The 19,686-nt window shown below is 44.7% G+C and overlaps 1 protein-coding gene across 2 annotated transcripts in view; it reads left to right on the top strand.

Moving 5' to 3' along the window:
- LOC149180310 (NAD-dependent protein deacylase SRT2-like) overlaps nucleotides 1-19,686 on the top strand; it is a 278,802-nt gene that overhangs the window by 190,815 nt on the left and 68,301 nt on the right. For both annotated transcript variants that reach the window (XM_089416014.1, XM_089416015.1), the window contains one exon: nucleotides 4,448-4,612. In XM_089416014.1, coding sequence (XP_089272140.1) covers nucleotides 4,448-4,612 — 165 coding nt within the window. The remainder of the gene's footprint in view (nucleotides 1-4,447; nucleotides 4,613-19,686) is intronic.

Raw genomic sequence — 19,686 nt, forward strand, 5'->3', positions numbered from 1 at the left:
ACAACTAGTGACTCGGCTAAGCAACTCGAGCAACCAAATAGAAATCAATATACTCCAATAAGATGATTGAAATGAGGAGAGCTACCTTCCTTATATAGATTTCGTGGAGCACTTTTCTCTCCAATTTTAACTCCATCATGGGCCCTCACTTAACCACCTACATGCAAAACTTAACCACCTCCATGCAAACCGAACTAGTGAGTGCATATTTCCCTAGTGTGGGTGGCCCCCATGTGTAATTTGACCACAACAAAATAACTTTCCTAAGTCTAATCTCCTAAAAAAAATCAAATAGGCTCCACTATCTCCAAAATTGGATCCAAAATGCAATAATTAGTCTTGTTTCAAATTAATTTTGGAAGGGACATGACATGGTAAACTAGATGCATCTTCCTCGTCCAATAGGCGAATATCGAGCAACCTCTGAATGTCTTTGGGGATCCATGGAATGTTGTCTATTACTGTGGAGGCCCATGGCTTTCTACACACACCTTACATGTGCCAATGTAGCCATTTGGAGGGTGAGGACCTCGTATAGGGAGATCAAACCCAAGATGGAGACCATCTGCAATCTTGCATAATATCCAATGCGTCCCCTTGCCTTCCAGTACACCAAGTCATTAAAGAAATCAAGTTAAAGAATTTACAAACCATGGACAACAGGCGGGCACTTCATAATGGCATGCCCTTCCATAGTGGCTTTAACATGTGCTAATGTCTCCAAGCTCCAAGGGGGGGTTATTTGGTGGTTTTTACTTTTAAAGGGGATAGTATGTACTTGGTACATCCTTCAAATGGTGGTCGCATGTGATAAAGTAATGGAACGAAGTAGGGGATGAAAGGGCAATCCTGGGTCACATGCCAGGGTACAAGGGTAGCTAATAAAGGGAAGCCCACACTTGGGTAAATAATGTATAGGAGGGAGCAAGCATGGTATATGAGTTACCCCAACCTTGATTTTTCCACCCTTTTTCATATGCCTTTTGCGTTTTATGATTTTTCTTTGGTTATCTGCTCAGGGCTCAAGGAGTGAGAGCATGATGTGCAAAGTATAGCAGTGGATATCCCCTTTAAGGTGGGGTGATTCATTGCCCACCATGGGTTGGGACAATCATGGGTTCCTGAATGATAGAGGAGGCTCATCTAGGGCCTATAGGAACCAGGGTGATGGCCATGGAAATGGGTAGAGTTCATGTATTGGCTTTTGCCCACGTGCTAAATGTGTTTTTCTCGACTATCTTTTGCATTTTTTGGTACATTTTCCCGTTGAATGTGGCCAATTATGCTTTTTCTTTTATTTTTAGCTGCATCAACATCTGGGCATCGTTCTAGGCCCGAACCAGGGTGTGGGCAAAGGGGAGGGGAAGGCTAACCCTTTGTGGACCTAGTGGAAGAATGTGGACCCAGGTGGGAGGAATGATGAATGGAGTTATAATGAGTGGAAGGGGAGTGATATATGTGGATGAGGGAGCGTGACCATGCAATCTAAATCAGGGTTTCCCATGTAGTACCATCCCTAAAACCCAAAGGACAGTAAAAGAGATCCCATGGGACTAGGGTCAAAGGTTAACATCCAAAAGAGGTCTAGGGGACAAGAGCACATACCTAGCTCACTCTTTCTGCCGAATCCCCCCATTAATCCATGTCCAACCGTTTCCATGATAAGTAAACTACAATACTCAATTACCAAATGACAAGGCATACCTTTAGGTTTGGGAGGCCCACCTTCAAACTTATGATCATGACAGATGGGTGAGGGACCACATTGCTGGCTTAGGTGGCGAAGAAATGGCACAACCAGCTAGTTGGTGGTTGTAAGGGGTTGTTGGCTACCGATTGAGGACCATCTTGGAGAAAGTTGTTCTCCTTGGGATATCATGCACAAAATGGTGGGTAACAGGGCACTTCGTGGTGGCATGCCCTTTCATAGTGGGCTTTGGCATGTATAAATGTCTCCAAGCTGAATAAGGGGGGTGGCATGTCTATGGTACATCCATCAGGTGGTAGGTGGCAAATGATATAGTGATGGAACAAAGTGGGGGTCAAGGGAATGTTCCAGGCCACATGCCATGGTACAAGGGTAGCTATAAGAAGGGAAGCCCATACCTGGGTATATGAGCGTAGGAGGGAGCAAATTATGGTTCACGAGTTACCCTAACCTTTGCTTTTCCACCCTTCTTCAGATGCCTTTTGCCTTTGATTGATTTTTCTTCATAATTGCTCGGGGTTCTAGGGGATGAGAGCATGATGTGTAGGATGTAGTAGTATGTATCCCTTTTTAAGGTGGGGCATTTCATTGCCCACCAGGGGTTGGGACAATCATGGGTTCCTTTATGTGGAGGGGGATCATCTAGGGCCCATAAGAACTAGGGTGATGGCCATAAATAAAGGGTAGAGCTCATGTTTGGCTTTTGCCCACGTGCTAAATTTGTATGTCCTGACCATCTTTTGCATTTTGTGGTACATTTCCTGATGAGAGTGGCCAAAGTATGCCTTTTTTTTCTTTTTAGCTGCATCAACCTCTGGGGCATCGTTCCAAGCCTGACCCAAGGTGTGGACAAGGGAGGGGGAGGCTATCCCTATGTGGACCCAGTGGACACATGTGGATCCAGATGGGAAACATGATGAATGGGGTTAGAATGAGCGAAAGGGAGTGATGTATATGATCTCGGGAAGTGGGACCACACAACCAAAACTAGGATTTCCTATGTAGTGTCAACCCTAAAGCTAATGGCCAGTAAAGGATATCCCACAGGACTAGGATATAAGGCTAACCACCAAATCGGGTGGAGGAGACAAGGGTATAGACCTAGCCCACTCTTTCGGCCGAATCCCCCCACCAATCCATGCCCAAAAGTGCCCATGATAAGTAACGAAAATTATTCAACTATACCAATGAAAAGCCATACCTTCGGGGTCAAGAGGTCCACCTTCAAACATACGATGATAACAGATGGGCAAGGGGCCACATGGTTGGCTCAGGTGGCGGAGACAATGGCACATCGAGCTATTTGGTGGCTACAAGGGGATGTTGGTTGTTGGCTGAGGACCATTTAGGAGAAAATTTTTCTCCTATTCATACTACCCATAGGTGGTAGGTAACACTATGTAAATGATAACTTTTGCATATTTGTGTATAAATGGTTTGGATTCATATGGATGCACATGAATAGATGTGTTTTACTTTATCATTTTTTTCCAGTTCTTGGTTCAGGGGTTTGACCAGTTCAGTTCTAATAAAATTGCGTACTGTGGTATCTGATCTCTTTGTTTCCAAAAGACCTTGTTTGCCTAGTGAGGCTTTGCACTAGGCCTGCTAGATTTTGCAGTAAGAGGCCTTGTTTAATCCCCACCTTGCCATAAATTGCACTTTGGACATTTCCCAAGGTAGGGTGTTCTTCGCTTAGATCCCTTCAAGGTTACATCATCCATTCATGTGGTCCTGGGAGTTGGGACCCTTGGTACCGTCCATGAGCAGGGCACTTCATCAAAGTCATGTTAAGTAGTCATACATGCCTTCAAGTTGCAACCTGCAATTGTCTCCATGGATTTTCTCTTGTGCTGGTGAGAGGAGAAAGCCCTTGAAAATGCGAGATGAGCCATCCATTTTTGGCAAAGTAATATAGTAATGAATACATTTTTATTTGCATGGCACCTCCTGGAGTCCCTACTATGGATACATGGGATGCTACATTTTAACTACAAGAAGTCATGCCTATTTATGCCATTTTATTATCTAATAAAACCAAAAGGTGTTTATGCCCCTTATTTGAGACATATCTTACACCATGTTTCTTTCATTTTGCAACTTGATTGTGGATTACACAACAAAATTTCACATACGAATACTCTAATCAGCTGTATAGCCTATTGCTTGATCTATGTGTTTGTGCTATCCATCAGATGCTTATTTGTCCATATGCAGTTGTGATTTCCTGTCACATATATTGGAGAACATTGACATCACCAGAAGTTTTTATTATTGTCTCACCAAATACATCCTGCTTTTGCTATCCTTAAAAGGCTTGTTCAGTTTTCCACTGTCATTCTTAATGTGCATTTTGAACTGAAGATATAATGTATTTTCCACTGACAGCCTATTACAGATTCTCACCAAAGCCCTTCTAACATGCCTTTGTTCAGTAACTGCGTCAATGTCTATAATTTAGCGATGAGGGCCACAATTTGTACTTACTATTATTATTCTCATGATCTTATTAGTTTATTCAGGTTTCTTGATGCAAACATGGCTTTTGACATTGCATTTTTCATCTATTTTGATCAGGAGTTTATGATTTTGAAGAAATGAAAGGAAAACATTGGTTTTAAATATTTAGGCACAGCATTCATGTATGCATTACTAAAGTCATTTATATTCCAATTTTTCCTATTACATTCACAAGTAGGCATCAACTCTTTAATGGGAAAATTTCTATGGTCTTTGCAGTGGGCCTTAGGAATCAAAAGTCTGGAAAACTGTTCTCCTGGTTCAGATGCAAGTTTTGGCATGCAGCAACGACCAGATGGAGATATTGAAATAGATGAAAAATTTTGGGCAGACAATTTTACTATTCCAACCTGTGAGCAATGTGGTGGTGTTCTAAAGCCTAATGTGAGCTTCCTGTGCTCTTTACAAAGTGCTAAATCTTGTCTTAAGTTTGATATACATAAGTTAGAATGTGAAAGAAATGCATCTTCATTGTATAATAGAATCTAAGGCATCGAGAATGTTTAGATCAGTGTTGACAAAATCGCCGATTTTTCAGTGAGGTGCTGAAAAATTGTGATTTTTTCAGCCAGCTGATTTTTTGGCCTCAAAAAATCGCGATATTTTCCGTTAGTGATTTTTGCCGATTTTTTCCGATTTTGAAAAAATTGAATATATTTTGTATTTTTTTTTAATGTTTGCTGATTTTTGCCGATTTATTCACCGATGTTTCCGAGAAGATGCCGATGTTTCCGAGAAGATGTTTTCTGGACCCTCGCCAATTTTTTGTCGATGCCGATATTTTCAACACTGGAACTTCAGATGTTATCATGCAATTGTCTTTGTGTTGTTTTAACTTTTTTTTTGTTTAGAATGCCAATTCCTATATGCATTCTACATAGATCTTTATGAAGCTGTATCCTGGATGAGTTCCATAACGAAATTCTCCCATGACATCAACATGATACCTAATGATGATTAATATTCCTTTTTTCTCTTTAAAAATCAGGAATACATATTTCATCTTGTACGCAGTTGTCTGCTTTGAACTAATAATGAGAGGAATCCACCCTAGGCTATTGGCTGTCTTTAAAAGATTTAATCTGAATCCATCAGGGATTTAATTGCCTATTTAGAGTAAGTAATGTAAGTTATATTATACCTAATAACCAAACTTCTACAGATCAGAGTTATCCCAAAGGTATTTGGCCAGGTGAAAAGAGACCAAACTGCAAAAGGAAAACTGTAGGTGATATTCGATTTCCACAATAAGTATTATAATGTGAATGTTTTCCTTTACATCCTCAGCACCATATAGGTTGAGAGTACACACCATTTCCATAATGTATGTTGTTATGTTTATCACCCGCTAACATATATTTCTACCATTAACACCTGAATGTATGTAAAAGAACCAATTGACATCAAAGAAATGTTGGATTGAAAATGTCTGTGAGTGAGTAAAAAGATATAGAATAGAGGGACCTTTATTTTGCAAAAATTAACTAAGTTTAACATTAGCGACTCACAAAAATACTAAATCTAGGCAGATTACCCAGCTAACCCAAACCAGGTGAACCAACACGTTTGATTGAACCCCATAATAAACATCCTAATATATTTTCTAAAAGTATGGCCTGTACTAGAGATTTGAATTGCTAATAATCCAAAAGCCTATGACAGACCAAACTACCATAAATGCACTTGATACCTCCAAGGGTAGATATACATTAAATGGACTGAAACAATTTAATATCCCAAATGGGATATTTGGCTAATTTTGCAGAAATCTAACTCAACCAAAATTTCTCCATAAAATTACCATTCAATTAATAGAAGATTTCCATGTAAAATATAACAAATAGAGTGCATGCAATTCAATAATACGATAGACAAAAGTAATCTCAGCTTTATTATAATAGAAACTGGGGTTTACATGTTGATGCAATAAATAAGCCAAGATGGAAAACTGGCCTCAAGAATCTGCTTCAATGTTGTGTTGGCCCTCCAAAACTGAACTGAAATGTCATTGCTGAGCTCTCCGGTGAATTCTGGATGAATTCACCAAGGGGAGATGGGTCAATTTCACTGAATCACCTGAGGGTTTCCGTCCTGGGGATACCAATGAAGTAGAGAACCGGGTTCTCAACCTATCGTACAAGAAGAAATATCAAATCCAAGATGTCCTGTAATGGCCTTCTCCTTCTCTTTTTATAGATCTGATGGACCCTTCTAGAACTTCCTATTTTATTATTATTTTAATCATGGAGCACTTTTCCCTTTTTTATTTCTATTAAAATATTCTTTTAAATGTGGGAAAAGGGTAAATTGACCACCAAGCCTCCTTTGGTCACTGAAAATCACTTCGAACCATCCCATCCTATAGATCTTCTCGTTTCGGTTCCAACGAGCTATTACACTAAGGTGTTCCATCAAGTATTCCTCTTGGAATACCACCCTAAGTGTAATTAATTGAGTTAGACCCAATAATAGCCTTTTTTCGGAAGTTGTCGGAATGCAACGGAATGAAAGACAAGTTGTGTAGATAATGGAATATGCCAAACAAATGCCATTAGATCCCATAGAAGCTCCTCAAAACCCCATGAAACATCTCCAAAAGCCCTTGGGCTCGCTGATGAAGTAAATCTGCACCTGTGACCTGTCTGCCTCCAACATTGAAAGACCATGTCGTGAGGAACACCAGAAAAAGGGACGTCACAAATCTTCTTGCCCCAAGATTGCTTGCCCTCAAGCAATCCAAACCTGTGGACCAATTTGGTGGCCCAATGCAACTGAGAACCAATGCCTAGATCCCATATGAACCACTGGGTGATGCTATGCCTCTGTGTTAGCCCGCCATGAACGGACCCCTCAATGCCTAGATCCCAAACCAATTTATGACTGAACCTTTCATCAACAAATCCTCTTGGATACCAATGCCACCAAGAACAAGCATCAATGCTCTGTGGATCTTGCTGTGCTATAGCTCCAACTATGAACATTGCTCTATTAATCGCGTACCAACTCATCACCTCTCTCCAGTCTAACCCTTGACTCAATCCAATGCTAATCCCACTCTTTTGATGTTGGGATGGAATGTTGAAGAGTTGTCGACCTGTATCCCACTGCCAATCGGAGCACGTAGTACTCCTCATGTCTACGGGTCCTCGCTGCACTATGCTCCTGACTGAGAATATCGTGCCACCAACAGAATGCCAACTCATGATCTCCTGCCAATCCATCTTGAGGGAAGGATCAGATGCAAGTGCACCTGTATAGGGTACGAGTCCAATATGATGTACCATGCTCATTCATGCAGCTCTGCCCAACCAATCAACCTGATATGTCTAGGAATCCTTGCCTCTCTCCCGATAAGTGAGCAACCCATGCTACACGCCCTGTCTATGTACTCCTGGAGAGGGCTGCTGCCTGGAAATACTACAGCTTTGCTAGCTGCCACTGCCTCTACCTGCACCTTGTTAGGGGGTAGACCCAAAGATGGATGCATCACTGTCTCCAAAAGAGCCTCCCTCATCTAACCGAAAACTCCATGCTCCACCGGTCCACACGTCACTCACAAAATTGTTATATCAGGGCTCAATGCCTCCTGATGACCAATGTCTGCAAATACTACCTCCTTGCTGGCAGCTTACACATCTGTATGCCCCTCATCAATGGCTGACCCCAGGGACCGCTGCTCATCCTCCATCATGGACACAATATGAGCCACCAGCGGACTCTCCAAAAATAATCGATCACACATACTGTGCTCTACTTTGTGCTGCATGTGCTGACTCATCGAACATGGATGTGGATCTGGGTTGCTGTCGACATCTCTACGGGTATGCTCAAGCTCCTCTATGCGCTCACCATGTTGGATCGCCATTGATGGCTCTTTTCCCTGGACTCCTCCCCGCATGGGAGTAATCTACTGTGTTAGTTTTTGGTAGCATCAGAAGTGCTCTAGCCTTGAAAATTGGTGGAGAGGCTAAGGCACATGAGTTCTAAAGAACCTAGAAACCATTTGGTGAAATTCCACCCGGATTGTATTTTATTAAAATAATTAATATTTTTAATGGGGTTCCTAAGTCTAATCTTAGGAAAATTAAAATATTAATGGGTATTAATCAAAATATGGGTGAGAATGATCTAGAAGGTGGATCAAGTCATGTTTTAATCTTAGCCGTTGATTAGAGACTTAATCTTAGCCGTTGAAGTCACAACAACAGGAAAAGTATAAGGAGGATTGGGGTTCATTTAGAGACACACAGAGAGATTGAGGAAATTGATTTTCTAAGGTGAGAAGTTTTCAGAAAGAAAATTGATTGGGGAGATCTTGCAGCAGAGGGGTAGGGATAGTTCGGGAATACTAGCAGAGAGGCGGAGAGAATCTTGTGGAGGCAGTGTAGTAGCCAGGGGGATTGACGTTGGGCCAGTTTGGGCCCATGTAGCGTTGATGCAGAGCCAGAAGGGCTAGCATAGAGGAGAAAGATGCCTTCCACACAGAAAGTCGGAACTGCCGGAACAACCAGGAAAGCTAATGTAATGGGTAGAAGTGACAGCGCAGGGTTGACACAGAGCTTGAAAGGCTGATGCAGGGCCGACGCTGAAGTAGTCGGGGTAAGCCAGTCTTGTTGTCGGATCAACCGGAATCTGCTGGGTGAAGTGAGGTAAAATTCACTCAGATTTTTTGCCATTGTATTTCTCTGTCATTGGATTGCTGGGAGGGCATCCAACATTGTATTCAGAACTACTGCTTAATAATAGAAATCCCTCAAAGCTGCTGCACCGGTATTCCCACATTGGGTTTTTCCGGGGACTATTTTGTCCAAAAATAACTGTCCTATGTATCTTGTGCTTTGCTCTGTTTTCTGTTTCATGTAATCAAATATTAAAGTAGTGTAGGTTGCAGAAGTAATTTGCTTCAGTATTAAGAGAATAACTTGATGAATGTATATTAAAATCAAGTAGGTGAAGTAGATTCAGATTTGCTGTAGTAGGGGTTCCTTGAGGATTAGGAATTTGTACATGGTATTGAAAATTTTGAAATAGGAAGAGTAGATCTAGCACTGAGCAGAGAGGTCGAAAGCTGTACTTGGCAGCAATTTGAATCCCCTTGAAGGGATTGCACAATTGTTGCCGAGAAGCAAAGATTCCAAGGAAATCTATCTCAAAGAGAGTCGACAGAGGTACGATTTCCAAATTGTGAGTTTGTAGAGGCAGAGGGAGTGACGCAGAGCCTTAGCGCAATGCTTGGAGGGTGCAGTTTCTGCTAGGGCAGAAATCCGTCGGAAAAGAGCAAAGACACATAGAAGGGGAATTTTCTCCTTAGAGAACATTTTGCCAAAAAGTTCGAATTTCTCACTTGCTGGGCAATTGAGTAGTGTTGAGCAGTGACTAGAGGAGTCAGTTCGACAGTTGGGTGAGATGGCATCACATGGGCTCAGAGATTAGGACAGGTTGGAAGGAGCTTCCAACTATGTCATATGGAAGACCAGAATCTTAGCTGTTCTGGAAGAATACAATCTCGAAGCCTACGTCAAGAGTGTTGTGGTTGTTCCTCCTGAAAATGATCAGAAGAAGAAGTACAAGGTTGAGTAAGGGAAGGCAAAGAGGTTCATACTCAATGGAGTTCGAGATCATGTGGTCTCACACTTGCAGGGCAAGGATACAACCCAAGAGATGTGGGAAGCTTTGTCTTCTCTGTATGACGGCTCTTTTGAACAGTACGCCAAGAGTGTTGTGGTTGTTCCTCCTGACAATGATCAGAAGAAGAAGTACAAGGCCGAGCAAGGGAAGGCAAAGAGGTTCATACTCCATGGAGTTCGAGATCATGTGGTCTCACACTTGCAGGGCAAGGATACAACCCGAGAGATGTGGGAAGCTTTGTCTTCTCTGTATGAAGGATCTTCTGAACAGTGGAAGGTGTACCTAGAACAGAAGTTGCACCGAACATTGATGCGGGAGGGAGGAGTTAACTCCTATCTTCAACATCTTTAGGACACCAGAGACCAGCTTGCTGCAGTGGGGTCCACTCCTCAGTCTACCGCGATGGTAAGGATAGCCCTGAATGGAGTCTCGGATGAATGGCAAGTCTTCGTCCAAAGCATATTGGGGAGGGAAAGACTACCTTCATGGGAGGAGATGTGGGCAACTCTTCAACAGGAGGAATTACGGAAGGACCTGGTAAAGGTCAACCTCAATGGCAGCAGTGGGAGTGGGACGAAGACCAAGGAGGAGGAGGAGAAAGCAGCTCTAACATCAAAGGGATAGTAGAAGTACAAGCAAAAGAAGGACATTTTGAAGGTGAAATGTTTCAGTTGTGGCAAGATGGGCCACTATGCATCCCAGTGTCCTTTGAAGAAAAAGGATAAGGATGAGAAACATGATCTGAAGGCTGCTCCAGCAAAGATTAACAAAGATGAGTTTTCCATGAGTGCCCATGCATCTCCAGGAGGGAGATGGGGCGATATTGAGCTATAGTCAGGAGGACTACATGTGGGCAGGATCCTTGAGGAGTCCACCTCTTGGATCAATTCCTTGCTATGGGAGCCCAAGTTTCAGCAGTAGCGAGATGCACTTAGTGTCAGATGATGCAGTGGATTGTTTGGAGGACAGATGCAGTAGTCAGAGACCAGACACTGATCAGAGCAGAGCAAGGTTGGCAGCGGTGCAGATGGCACAGTGGAGAAGTCAGCAGTAGCGCAGAAGATTCAGAGGGTTAGAGACTAGAGCAGTCAGATTCCAACATTCATGGTATTCTACTGAACACAGTTAAGTTCAGTCGAATGCAGTGTTAGCCGTGGCAGTGCTAGCAGCATAGTAGATGCAACATTTGAGAGGGAGCTGTAGTACAGATGCAACATTGTCATGGGCAACAGTACAGTAGCAGCAACAACAACACGGTGTTGGTGGCAACAATAGTGCAAAAAGGAGATGCTTTAGAGATAGAGCAACATGTAGTTGGACATTGTTGCTGGAGCACTTTCCTCGCTAAGAGGGATTGTTAGTTTTTGGTAGCATCGGAAGTGCTCTAGCCTTGAAAGTTGGTGGAGAGGCTAAGGCACGTGAGTTCTAAAGAACCCAAAAACTGTTTGGTGAAATTCCCCCCCCGAATTGTATTTTATTAAAATAATTAATATTTTTAATGGGGTTCCTAAGTCTAAACTTAGGAAAATTAAAATATTAATGGGTACTAATCAAAATATGGGTGAGAATGATATAGAAGGTGACTCAAGTCATGTTTTAATCTTAGTCGTTGATTAGAGACTTAATATTAGCCGTTGAAGTCTCAACAGGAAAAGTATAAGAAGGAGGCTTGGGGTTCATTTAGAGACACACACAGAGATTGAGAAAATCGATTTTCTGAGGTAAGAAGCTCTTAGGAAGAAAAATGATTCGGGAGATCTTACAGCAGAGGGGCAGGGATAGTTCAGGAATACCGACAGAGAGGCGGAGGGAAGCTTGTGGAGGCTGCATAGTAGCCAGGAGGACTGACGCTGGGCCAGTTTGGGCCCACACAGCCTTGATGCAAAGCCAGAAGGGCCAATGCAAAGGAGAAAGTTGCCTTCCATGCAGAAAGCCGAAACAACCAGGGAACCGCTGAAACAACGGGGAAAGTTGACGCAATGGGCAGAGGTGACAGTGTAGGGCTGACGCAGAGCCTGAAAGACTGACGCAAGGCCAATGCAGAAGTAGCCCGGGTTAGCCAACCTTGCTGCCGGATCAACTGGAATCTGCCGGGTGAAGTGAGGTAAAACCCACTTAGATTTTTGCCATTGTATTTCTTTGTCACTGGATTGACGGGAGGGCATCCAACATTGTATTCAGAACTATTGCTTAATAATAGAAAACCCTCGGAGCTACTGCACCGGTTTCCCCCGTTGGGTTTTTCTAGGGACTATTTTGTCCAAAAATAATTGTGTCCTATCTGTCTGTTCTTTTCTCAGGCTTTTGTTTCATGTAATCAAATATTAAAGTAGTGTAGGCTGCAGAAGTAATTTGCTTCAGTATTTAGAGAATAACTTGATGAATGTATATTAAAATCAAGTAGGTGAAGTAGATTCAGATTTGCTGCAGTAGGGGTTCCTTGAGGATTAGGAATTTTCACATACTGCTCATCAAAGCTATCCACCAGATAGTTATGCATATCACGGTTGCTGCCATCATCCCCACATGCCTGTTGATACTCTTTAGTAGAATCCTTATCTAGAAGGTCAGAATGAGTTTCCCCTTGATCTGCCTTTGTCATCCCCTTTGTGTCTGTCACTCAAGCATGAGTGGTCAAGTCCCGAACGTTCCTTGCAAATGAAGCAAAGACACTTTCTCCTTAACTCATTCCTGCTGCATGTCTGTAATATTCCATATCAGGAATATACCCCAAACACAAGCAAACTCCAGCCAGAGATGGATTGGGAGGGCATTTACCAGATATGTCGCCTCTAAAAAGAGGACGAGATCCAGAGGCTACTTGGCCCTTTCCAGACTCTGCTAAGAGTATAATAGAAACACACAAGTGGTATAATAGCCGAGAATGCTCACAAAGATACAAGTAACATGATACTATATATATCAAATAAACCATAAACAGATACACAAGAAATGCAGAGAGAATGCTAAGCCATTTTATTATATTGAGTAATAAAATGAGTACAGGAGGTGATCAGGAAGATAGCACCTCTAGTTGCACAAGGCAAGTGAATAAATACACTCAGAATAGCAAAGGAATGGCCCCTCTCTAATCTGCGTCCAAGCTGCTAGGAAAACTGTTGTTGCTGCATCTGATAGAAATCAAACGAGGATTTGGGACTGCTCCCTTCCTCAGAAAAAGCTGAACCTCTAAAATTGGACTCTACTCAAGAAACCCAGAAAAACCCAGAAAGCTTTCCTGGAATGGTCGACCCCCGGAAATCACCCCCTTGGGGTTCTGCGCAGTTCCTCACTGCTCTGCGCTGCCACTGAATAGAACCCTCTGAAACTCAGCCCAGAACTCTGCCAAACTCCTCCAATATGCAAGAGTTGACCTCTTGCTCAATCCCTCGGCTCAAATCGTCCACAAACCTCAATCCAGACTGCTCCCAAAACAAACTGCGTCCCTCTCCCAGCACTGCGCAGTCCTCTAGAACACTGATAAAACCACTGCTGAAATGCTGAAGATACTACTACTGAAATGCCAACGAAAATACCTTGCCCGAGCAGGCACTCGAAGTCCCCCGGGGCTAAGGGTGAGATCTCCGAACGGAGACACTCAATGCACTAAACAGTGCTGCAGACTAGCTAAACAGCTAGCGTGCTCTAAGCCAAAACGACTATCACAAATGCACATAACCGAATGATCAAAATGAGGGGGCTCCTCTCTCTTTTATAACTTCTTCCTCTCTTAATCCCAATGCTCACCTTCTCCTGTGTGATTCCCCTTTTGCCACGTGTTCCTCACCTCCTGCGCAGTCCCTCCATGTGTCTGTGTGGGCCCCATTTCTGCGTCCCCCTTTTGGCCCCCTTGGCTCTCCCTTAAGTCACAACGTTGTGCTACTACGAAGTGACTTTTATTCTAAAAGTGAGTTATGTCCCCCTTTCTCACTTTTTTTTTGTTGATTTACAAAATAACTATAGAAGGCAAAATTTGGCAAAATCGAATATTCCAATTAGCTGGGCTAATTAGGAATATTACAGTCTCCCCTGGCAAAATGTTGCTTGTCCTCAAGCAACTGAAGTGATGGATGCTGTAAGATCTTCTCATTCTCCCAAGTGGCATCCTCATTCGGCAAATTCTTCCACCTCACCAAGAATTCCCGGACCGTCCTGCTCCGCAACTGCCTCTCCATGGTATCAATGATAGCCTCCGGCTGCAATCCGAAATGCCCCTTATCATCCATAGGTGGTAGCTTATCTGTCACTATTACCTATTGCCCCAATGCCTTTTTCAGGCATGATACATGAAAAATGCTATGAATCTTGTTGCCTTGGGGTAGCTTCAACTCATATGCAACCTGTCCAATCCTGCGTATCACCCTGTATGGCCCATAAAAGTGGGGCTTGAGATTTTCACCCCCTTGTGCTTCAGTGACGACTGTCGGTATGGTTGTAATCGTAGGTAGACCATGTCCCCCACCTCGAACTGCCTCTCTACTCGACCCCTGTCGGCATACAGCTTCTGCTGCTTCTGCACTGTAGCCATGTTATCCTTGAGAGCTTGGAGGATATCCTGACTCTCTTGGATCCAAAACTTGGCTCTAGGAGCCCTGCTGTCACCAAACATCACGTCAACAAAAAATAAAGGATGATACCCATATAAGGCATAGAATGGTGACATACCAATGGATATGTGATGTGAAGTATTGTAGCAATACTCCTCCAAATGCAGCCACTTCAGCCATGCTCGCTGCTGCCCAATGACATAGTTACACAAGTAGCCCTCCAGCCACTTGTTAACTATCTCTGTCTGCCCATCCGTCTGTGGGTGATAACTGGTACTTGGAGTCAACTCCGTCCCCGCCAACCGGAAAAGCTCATGCCAGAACCCATCCATGAAACGACTGTCCCTGTCACTGACGACGGTCTTAGGAAGACCATGTAGCCTGAAGATCTCCTTGAAGAGCAACTCAGCCACCTGTGTTGCTATGTAGTGTGCAGATATGGCAAAGAAATGCACGTACTTTGTTAGTCGGTTAACGATGACAAAGATAAAATCCTTGCCCTGTACCGTGGGAAATCCTGTGATGAAGTCCATTGAAATACTCTCCCATTTCCCCTCCGGAATGGGTAGCGGTTGCAATAAACCTGCGGGATGGCTCATCTCTCCCTTGTTCCGCTGGCAAACATCGCAGTCTCTGATATGTCGGAGTACGTCGTCCTTGAGGCCCTTCCAGGAGAACCTCTCTCTAATGGCCCTGTAGGTTTTGGTAAACCCCTGATGGCCTGCCAATGGTGAATCATGTGATGCCTAGAGTATCTTCTTCTTGAGCTGAGACCCCTCAGTCAAGAGGATCCGATCCCTGTAATAGATGATCTCATCGATCACCTTGAACCTGTCATTTTCCACCTGCCTGTCCAGAATCTCACATGCAAACCTGTCCTTGGAGTACTCTACTAAGAGTCGAGCCCTCCAGTCTGTATCCAAGCTCATAAGAGACAACGTGGCTGGTCTACGTGAAAGGGCATTTGCTACCACGTTGTTCTTACCCTCGACATACTTAATGTCAAAGTCATATGATTGGATCTTACTGATCCACTTCTGCTGCCTCTCCTGCAACTGCTGCTGCTCCAAAAAGAACTTGAGGCTGTTGTGATCAGTCCTCACGCTGAACCTGTTCCCCACCAAATATTGCCGGTACTTAGCCAATGCATGCATGATGGCCAACATCTCCTTGTCGTATATAGAATACAACCTCTCGTGCGGAAGGAGATTCCGGCTCTCAAAGGCTATAGGGTGACCTCCCTGCATCAATACTGCGCCGATCCCCTCTCCCGACACATCACACTCCAAAACAAATGGCTGCGTAAAATCTGGCAATGCAAGCACTGGGCAGCTGCTCATAACCTCCTTGAGCCTGTCAAAGGCTCGCTGCGCTGTATCCGACCAACTAAATGCCCCCTTCCTCGTCAAATATGTCAGGGGTGCAGCAAGCTATGAGAAACCTTTGACGAACTTCCGGTAGTAAGTACAAATGCCAATGAATCCTCGAAGTTCCGTCACATTTCTCGGCTCCGGCCAATCTCTGATGGCCCTAATCTTCTCCTCGTGGACCCTCACTCTGTCCACTCCAATGATGTGTCCCAAGTATAACATCTCCGTCAACCCGAACTCACATTTGGAGAGCTTGGCATAGAACTGCTGCTCCTCCAAGATGCGTAATACTGTCTCAATATGCTGGAGATGCTCCTCCCACGTCCTGCTGTAAATGAGTATATCATCAAAGAACACCAACACAAACTTCCTCAAGTGACTATGGAAGATGTGATTCATGCAAGACTGGAATGTAGCTGGGGCGTTGGTTAGCCCAAAGGGCATCACCAAAAACTCAAAGTGCCCATAGTGACATCTGAAGGCGGTCTTGGGAATGTCCTGCTCCCTCACGCGAATCTGATGGTACCTTGATCTCAAATCAATCTTTGAGAAGAACCGTGCTCCTCTCAACTCATCCATCAACTCATCGATCCTGGGTATGGGGTACTTGTTCTTCAGTGTCCTCTTGTTCAGGGCCCTGTAGTCAATGCACATCCTCAATGTACCGTCCTTCTTCACCAACACCACAGAAGAAGCAAAAGGACTCATGCTCAGTCGGATGTGCCCAAGAGCTAGCAACTCCTAAACGACTCGCTCTATCTCGTCCCGATACGCCTTGGGATGCCTATAGGGGGTAGTAATCACTTCCTGTATGCCTTGCTCAAGCTCAATAGTGTGCTCAAACCCCCGGTCCGGTGGTTGACCCGGCAGAATCTCCCCAAATACTATGGCATACTGCTGTATCTCCTAGTGCATTGTCTTCCCTGTAGTCCCTGCCTCCAATGCACGTAGCTCTACTGCTCACTCTATGTCTCCCTTTCGGAAGATTGCCTCCATACGATGAGCCGAAAAAGTCTGAGGCGGATACGTATGCTGTCCCTGTATCTTCTCATGCCTCCCTGTCTTCTCATCATCCCACTCCATCTCTAGGGTCTTCCAATCTGTCGTGACCTTCCCTAGAGTGATGAGCCATTGAACACCTAGTATCATGTTGGTGTCCGGAATATCGACCACGAAAAAGTGGTCAGTCAATGTGTAGGTGCCCATCGTCACTGAAAGCTTTGGAACATATCGAGCACACGTCATGGTTTGATCTCCTGGGACCAAGACTAAAAACCCATCGAAGCTCTCTGTTTGTATGCCTCTCCGCTCAACCATCTGTGCATCAATGAAGTTGTGGGTCGCCCCACTGTCAACCAAAACTGACACTCGCTGGCCACGTACCGTCCCTCGTACGCGTAGCGTCAGATACTTGGGAACTCCTCGCAATGCCGCAAGGGCCCCTTCGGTGGGTGCAAAAGATGCACCACCTGCTGCTGGCAGTGGAGGTGGCAAAGGTCCCTGTCCATCATGGCTATCTTAGTATCTCCTGCCTCCACACCATCCTCGTCATCCTCTTCTCCATTGCTCTCGGAGAAAACCTCAATGAAATGTGCCTTGCCAGAAGCACATCTATGTCCTGGTGCCCATGGCTCCTGACATGTGAAGCACAACCGCTTCTTCTTCAGCTACCTCTTGACATCATCGTCAATCTGCCCTCGTCCTGGATTCCCCTTTGGAGGTGGAATCCTCACATCCTTCCCCTTAGACTGGAAAGTCTGTCTCTGGGGGTAAGGTGTCTGGGTCCTGGGTAAGACATCTTGTAGGTCCCGGGTCCTGCTGATAGCATCCTGAAGGGTGGTCGGTCTAGCGGATCTTACTAGACCCCGAAGTGGCTCTGCTAACCCCTCAACATACATATAGATCCTCCGTGCTGTGGATAGATCTGGCACCATCACTGAGATCCTCAAGAAATCTGCAATGTAGGTCTCTGGGCTCCCTGTCTGTTTGAGCCTCGTCAGCGCAACAAAATGCTGCTCTGGATCCCTCCGATCAAATCACTCCAACAATCTCCTGGTGAACTTGGCATATGTCGTCACCATGGAGTGTCCTAGTGTAACCATCCCATGAAACCACCAATCCTGGGCCTCACCATCCAAATGCAATGTCGCCACCTTGATGGCCTCTGTCTCTGACATCTGGTTAAGCTGGAAATAAATGTCCAACTTCTCCACCCAAGACTTTGCCGAATTGTTTGATGAGCCATCAAACGTCGGCAAGTGGAATCTACTCGCTGCACGGTGGGTGTCACCATCATGATAATGTCGGTACACTTTGTGATGGTCGCGGGGTCTACTATCCCGCTGGAGCTGAACAAAATCACGGAATGAGAGCGCTTCCTTGAACTCCTGCCCATAGGCTTGGTACTCTGCAAAATAATCACCCATGTGTCCAGGCTCTGCCTCCTGTTGGGCTACAACCCCTGTGTCTGCTCCTAAGAAAGTGGGCATGGTAGAACGTGTAGGGGCATGTGAGGCCACCTGCTGCGCAGTGTCACGCTGCTCTGGCAAATGGTTGGATGCATCCGATCCCTCACCAACCTGGAAAACCCGTGGGCTCTCACACTGTCTGGCCTCTACTGCCGTGAATCTCTGCCCCATCACCTCAATTTGCCTCGACAGATCCTGCACTGATTTGAGGAGCATATCCACAAATCTCTTCCCGTCATCATCTGCAATTGGAGCCTCCTGCTCTGCGTCCACCACCAGCTCCCTCTATTCTGCGTCCACCACAGTCTCCTCCTGTTCTGCGTCCACCACCGAAACACAGTCTCCCTCTTCGTTGGTGTTCTCCAACCTACGCCTAGCGTCCCTGTGTCTCCGACCTCTGTAACAGATATAGGGTTTCTCCCCCGGTGTCATAGATTGCTAGCTCCATAGGCTGAGCCAGATCTATGCTCTGATACCACTGTAATATCCCATATCAGGAATATACCCCGAACACAAGCAAACTCCAACTGGAGATGGACTGGGAGGGCATTTACCAGATATGTCACCTCTAAAAAGAGGACGAGATCTTGAGGCTACCTGGCCCTTTCCAGACTCTGTCTAAGAGTATAATAGAAACACACAAGTGGTATAATAGCCGAGAATGCTCACAGAGATACAAGTAACAATGATACTATATAGATCAAATAAACCATAAACAGATACACAAGAAATGCAGAGAGAATTGTAAGCTATTTTATTATACTGAGTAATAAAATGAGTACAGGAGGTGATTAGGAAGATGGCACCTCTACTTGCACAAGGCAAGTGAAGAAATACACTTAGAATAGCAAAGCAATGGCCCCTCTCTGATCTGCGTCCAAGCTGCTGGGAAAACTGCTGTGCTGCTACTATTGCTAGAAATCAAACGAGGATTTGGGATTGCTCCCCTCCTTAGAAAAAGCTGAAACTCTGGAATCGGACTCTACTCAAGAAACCAGAAAAACCCAGAAAGCTTTTCTTGAGTGGCCGACCCCTGAAAATCACCCCCTTGGGGTTCTGCGTAGTTCCTCACTGCTCTGCGCTGCCACTGAATAGAACCCTCCGAAACTTAGCTCAGAACTCTGCCAAACTCCTCCAATATGCAAGAGTTGACCTCTTGCTCAATCCCTCGGCGCAAATCCTCCACAAACCCTCAATCCAGACTGCTCCCAAAACGAACTGCGTCCCTCTCCTAGCAGTGCGCAGTCCTCCAAAACACTGATAAAATCACTGCTGAAATGTTGAAGATACTGCTGCTGAAATGCCAAAGAAAATACCTTGCCCAAGCAAGCACTTGAAGTCCCCCGGGGCTAAGGGTGAGATCTCCGAACGGAGACACTTAATGCACTAAACAGTGCTGCAGACTAGCTAAACAGCCAGCGTGCTCTAAGCCAAAACGACTATCA

This window comes from Pinus tabuliformis, chromosome 3_2, assembly GCF_031772625.1.
Source record: "Pinus tabuliformis cultivar Carrire ecotype Pingquan chromosome 3_2, CPIR1, whole genome shotgun sequence".
NCBI classification, from domain to species: domain Eukaryota; kingdom Viridiplantae; phylum Streptophyta; class Pinopsida; order Pinales; family Pinaceae; genus Pinus; species Pinus tabuliformis.